At 41.7% G+C, this 6000-nt stretch overlaps 1 protein-coding gene across 2 annotated transcripts in view; it reads left to right on the forward strand.

The window, feature by feature from the left end:
- Positions 1-3887, forward strand: part of ZNF521 (zinc finger protein 521) — a 231568-nt gene extending 227681 nt beyond the window's left edge. For both annotated transcript variants that reach the window (XM_084281400.1, XM_084281399.1), the window contains exon 8: positions 3153-3887. In XM_084281400.1, the coding sequence (XP_084137526.1) occupies positions 3153-3182 (30 nt within the window). In that variant the 3' untranslated portion in view covers positions 3183-3887. The remainder of the gene's footprint in view (positions 1-3152) is intronic.
- Positions 3888-6000: the final 2113 nt, after the last annotated feature.

Raw genomic sequence — 6000 nt, forward strand, 5'->3', positions numbered from 1 at the left:
AAATGTTAATGCAGCTATTGCTGAGGTCTAGGAAGGATTACGTTAATAAAAAATATTTTCCCTTTCCATTGCTTGAGTAGGAAATTGAAATTTTTGCTTCACAGGGAGACAACCTCATAATTAAGCAGATGTGTTTATATGCAATCAAATTTGGGGGATATTAAGTAGGGAAGCACATGATATCTCGTGTACTTAGTTAAAGACTTTGCTTTGGCAAGTGGATGCACTAATTGCTCCAAACTCAGGCAAAACTATTTTGAAGTTTCCGGCAGAGGCGCATTTTGAGTTCGTGCAGTGTACTTTTAGTGAAGGGCAGTGTGCTCTCAGAGCCACACAGGGGATCTCGACTGTAATTTCGTGCTCTCCCTGGGTGCCCATGCTCCTGTGTCCCTGCCACGTCCCTGCCGGCAGGGGCTCCAAATTCAGCTTTCCCCACCCGCGGGCGCTTCCTCCACCGGGGAGGCGGGGAGCTCGCCGCCCACGAGGAAGAGAGAGCATCACAGTCGAGATCCGCTGTGCGGATAATGGAGGAGGATTTTTGCCCTAAATTTTTAAACACAACACCCCTCATAAAAACAACAACAGTTCATAACTGGGATTAATGTTTGCAATTTTCAGTCACTTAGACATGGGGTCTCCAATAGATGGCTTTTGGTGGAGTGGAATATGGCTCTCCATGGGATTACAGAATTTTCTTTCTTGTCTTATCTCTCTCCTCCCATCCTTCGCCTGCTTGCATTGTCAATGGTATGCTTCTGAAGTGCTTCCACTTGGTATTTTTTGCCACTTAGCCAAATAGGTATTTCTCCCTAGTCCTTCATGTTTGGGGAGCCTTAATTACTTTGGAAAGCATGTTGTGTTTTGACTGTTTACAATAAGTACACTTGCATTTTTGTGGCCCAAGCTGCTCAAAGGATTTCGTAATGTTTGTGTCCTGCCCTGTCTTGCTTTTCTCTGCAACACTTGATTTCTTCTACTGCCTCTTTATTGTATCAAGAGAATCCTATTTTGCACCCCAGGGCACAGGAGCCAGGGACACCAAGAGCTGGAGCAGGTCAGGCCTTGAGTCATGCTTCATTTAGTTTGCCTCCCTCTCATTTGGGCCATTTTATTTTTTAATCAAAAATGTCATTGCAGCCAGAGTTATGCCCACACATCTAAAACACCTTTCGGCTGCTCCATATGCAACTGTTCAACCAGCCCCACACTGATCATGCACTGTTCAGGCAGTGGAAAGAAATCAAAATGGGAATGACTGACATGCTTGCTCTCAGCAGATTAGAAACAAAAGGCACCCCCCAAATATCTCTCTGCAATGTAACAACTGGTATATGACTTCACCTGCTCAAGATCAAACAGGGAATCAGCATTCAGGCTGCTACCCCATATTTAACCTGTCCTGTGGTTTCTAGGTACTGCAGGGTCTCCAATAAGCCTGTGGTGTTATGCCATAAGTGCTGCAATAAATGGGCACAACAGGATGACAAAAGGGCCTACTGTCAGGCTAAACTCTTAATTTCCTTGCTTTTGTGGTTTTCAAGTCAAAGTCCATTACCTGAGACCAGCCAACATTTTAGTCTGCAGAGTATTGTCACTGCTTTACAGCATTTTGAAATGACTTTATGTGAAGGATAAGAAGCTAGATGAAATCAAGTGGTAGAGTGTATTTTTTTAACACTCTGGCCTTGGACAGTCTGGAATTCCTGCCATCAGCATTAAATCATTTTGCATTCACATCTGGAAACTGCATCTTTGAGTGTCACTGGGTCATTTTCCTTTAATCTTGAGAAGGGCACTACATTAAAAATTCCTCAGCCTTACTGTAAGATCCTTTCCTTGCCAAATGTCCCATGAGCTATTGTTTGTGTGCGTGCACAGTTTAGGGAGAGAGAAAGAGAAAGGAAGGGAGAGCTATCAGACTGGGTTGCATTCATGCTGGATTTCACATTTGTTTTGCCAAGGCTGTTTCTGTGTGCCTTTTCATGGGTGGCTCTGAAAGGTATGCTTCAGTAGATGTTCACTTCACCGAAAATGTTGACAGCCTTCGGGGAACAAGTTCATCCTGAAGTGCACTAGTCCAAAGGGGTTTGAAGACAGATTAAGCTGATAAAGCAGAGTGAGGGGACAGCATGAGCTGGGACCCAATTACAGGATGGGCCATCCATCCCATCCCCTCCGGGTCAACGGCACAAGTCTGGTGCAGACTAAGAAGGGCAAAATTCATCACTAATCAGTGGCTGTTCTGTTGTTTGGAAGCAGCATTCGCAGACTTTGTCCATTTTCTGAGGATCAGTTTACTTTGGAGAAGACTTAACATGCACTGGATTGGCTCCCTGCTTTTAGCTCAGTGCTTGTGTAGGATCTGAGCCAATGCAGGCATTGAAATAGCATCTCATCCCTAAAAGTGGTTGACTAGATTAGGGCAGCAGTAGGAAAGAGGGTGAAACGTGTGTTTGCTGCTGCATTTGTTCATTACCCATATGGGAAAGGAGCACTGCAGGTTCCAAGGTCCATGTTGTGCTACCTTGCATAAGGCACTGCATTCACTTGAGGAAAAATATCGGTGTTTTTTGGAGACTGACGGAAGGACTGTGGCAGCCCCTCCTGTTTCCTCATCGGCCTTTGATCGCTGTGCTAGGCACAGAATGACTCTTACCAGAATACACTGTGCTACACTATTTAGGGGGAAATAAGTTTTAATGTAATAAAATACTTGAAGTGATGCCACAGTTGAGGAAGCAGCATCCATTTAGCATGTTGGGGTTTTGTTTGTTTGTTTTGCTTTGGTTTGGCTTGGTTTATAAACAGCACAGACTTTTCTGCAAAATAAACATACTTCTCATTTGCATAATGTATAAACCATCAGACATATGTAAGCAGACACCGGAACCACAGGACTGGTGTGCAGTTTCCCTGGGGCAGGTCTGCCCAAACGTACCTGGAGACAGTGTGTTGCCTTTCTGGTGACCTATGGAAAGAAAAGCAGTGTGAGACAGCTGGGAAAAGATCTTTTCTTTGAGAAAAGACTCTTCTTCTGGCTGCTTTAAAACAGGGAGGAGTCAAAGATATTTTCTTTCTAATACATTATTTTGTGTGATGTTGGTAGAAATGCCTATCCTGTGACTAAGCTGTCTCTTTTCTTTTCGTTACAGAATCATACGATGACCCAGCATAGCAGTTAGTGCAAGGCCCATCTCTTCCAGAGGATTCTTTGTGGCACAAAAAGGGAACACGTTTTACTCTTTGCACGAAACTTTCATTGTTAATGTATATTATTCAGAAACATTGTATTGTACCATAAAACTTGTATTATCGAAACTGTTGGATGTTCATGTGTTTGAACTTTTGAGCACCGGATAGACTTCCTGTATATAAAGTGTTGCACATGTATTATGTTGTCTGATACTAAAATGGTCTTATAAAGACAAGTGGACTTGGGCCCTATTCAAGAAGGATAAAAATAATAATAATACTGTGTGAGGGGAAAAACTTAAGAAAAAGTGTCATTTTCAAGGAGGAGGGAGAAGGTAATAGCTATGTTCCATTACAGCTCTGTTTGGCCTTCCTTTTGTTTAAACTTCGGTCTAGAAATCTCTCTCTTTTGGTATACAAGCGGATGAATCCAAGACTATTTTTTATTGCTGAAGATTCTTGCAAAAAATATGAAGAGACTCTTTCTCACAGAGCAGGAACCCACAGTTGAATAAGGCCCGTATATATATTTGTAAGCCTTGCGATATGACAGATAGCATTACCATATATGCAATAGTTGTTATGTAGATTGTCAAAGAATTTTTTTTTTCTGGATACCATTTGAAGCTTTGAGTGTTCAAGACTTTCCTTAATGATTTCACACAGCCAAATTCTTGAATCAGTTGAACTAACCTGTATGTTACTGTTATTAATGTTTACTCTGCGGTCTGAACCTGGAGATTACTGGAATTGTTTTCCAAAAGGAAATAAATTCAGTTTACCATTATGTGTGAGTGTGCTTGTGTCTTGTCTTTTTCCTTTGAAAGCATCATTGTTGCTATTGCTCCTGTAGTACCTAAAGGGCCACCAAGATCTAGAATCCCATTGTGTCAGGACCCGTGCGGTGGTCAGTGGCAGTAGGACATTGTTCTCGAAGCTGACCATTTAACTAAAAGTACTGGTAGAAAACTAAACATACTTTAAAGCAATTAAAAAATTTAATAAATAAATAAATAAATAAATTTTAAACATACTTAAAAGCAATTAAAAAATTTAAACATACATAAAGCAATATGTGATTGAGGGTAATATTCACTGTTTGTCTTCTTTTTTGTTTGTCTTCTTTGGCAATTTCAACAATTTCATACCCGTACGCTTGACATGTTGTTTGCCAGAGGAGTCACCACACATCTTCTGCGTATAATTATTGGTGTTTTTCAATGGTATACTATTTAGTGAGTTAGGTCTAGCACTGACTACTGGGATCCACCACTGCTCTGCCAGTAGTACTGTTCCCTTCACAACCCTCACTCTCTCTTTTGACGCGGGTAGCAGAAGTGGAGGTGGTGCACAGAGCAAGATGATGCTCAGTGGCACCACGGCCCTGAGGGAGCTGTTGCAAGACCTCACAGCTTTGCTGGAGTCTGAATTGGCTCCTAGCTGCCTGCAGTTTTGAGAAGCAGAAAGGGGATAAAAACTAACCTTGCCTACCAGTATCCCCCCTTCTTCTCCCCCTCCAGCTCACCTACAAAAGAGGACCAAAAAGAACATTCTCCAGCTATTTTAGTATCATATCCTATAGCTTGAATTGCTGGATTCATCCCATGGAAACCAGTGTTGCTGACATACTGCAGTTAAAGAGCTGCACATCACAACAGTCCAAATGGCTGGAGCTGCTTGCCTATTGCTGTCAGGGTAGATATCAAGTGTGATTTCCAGTTTGCTGGATGCCACATTTTGACTGTCCACAGATGGAGGACGGAGAGGGAAGAAGTAAAGTCTAAAAGTCTCAGGTTACCAGATATTTCAAGAAAAAAAAAAATGTGTCATGTTTAAAACTCCAGCTTTGAGAATATTGTGCAGACTTTGCCAAATACAAAAAAGAAATTCCTGGGTTTCATATGAAAATCTCATTTGTGCTGACAAAAGGATAAATACAGGCACGAGTACACAAAGCTTGTAAAATGCCAGTTCTATTTATAAGTCAGAAAGTGTTCCCATTCTTATTCTCATTAATATATTACTCATCTCAGCCAAACTGAATGTGATGATGTGTTCTTTATTTTTGACAGATACCTTAAAGGATATAAGACATTTCAGCCTTCATGTGTGAAAGTGTGACATATTGGTTAAGACTGAAAATAACATGCCTCTAGTAGAGTTCAAGTATATAAGAAATATTACACCCTACTGTTTTTGTAAATGCCAGAGTGCCACTGAGTTGAGACAGATGGTAGCTGGGAAAGATGCAATCTTATAATCAAAAGCTAAAATATGTCAAAAATATGTTAGCAAGCAAAACATAGCATATTACTAGCGTCTCATGTCATGACAGCTTGCAAAACATGCAAAGATGTTGAATTTCTAGATATGTAAATAAAGGAACAATAAACAGAGCAGCAGCAAATGTGATGAAGACTTCATGCATCGATTGTCCCCACAGTGCAGTGCCGGCGAAGGGAAGGGTCTTAGGCCACAGGCAGCCCCAGGTGGCTTCTAAGAGCTGGCTGCTAGTATCAAGTGCTGGAATCCTCTTACCTTTTCCAAACTAACAGGTTTCTCGGTGATACCTAAATAGCTGTTTAAATAGATTACGGAAGACATCTAAACTTCCCAATGAGAACTGAGTGTTCTGTGGGGAATTACCACAGCATTTAGAAGGATCAGCGAGAGGGGCAGATCATCTTGCCTACTGAAGAACAGACACGGCTCTCTGTGTGTGCACGTGTGCATTTCAGCTAGGGCATGCCTTTCTCTGTCCTGGGTCAGTAAAAGCTAAAAGGAGCCCCTCCTAATACCCTTAACGTA

Source organism: Netta rufina (assembly GCF_964035555.1).
Source record: "Netta rufina genome assembly, chromosome: 2".
In the NCBI taxonomy this organism is placed as follows: Eukaryota; Metazoa; Chordata; class Aves; order Anseriformes; family Anatidae; genus Netta; species Netta rufina.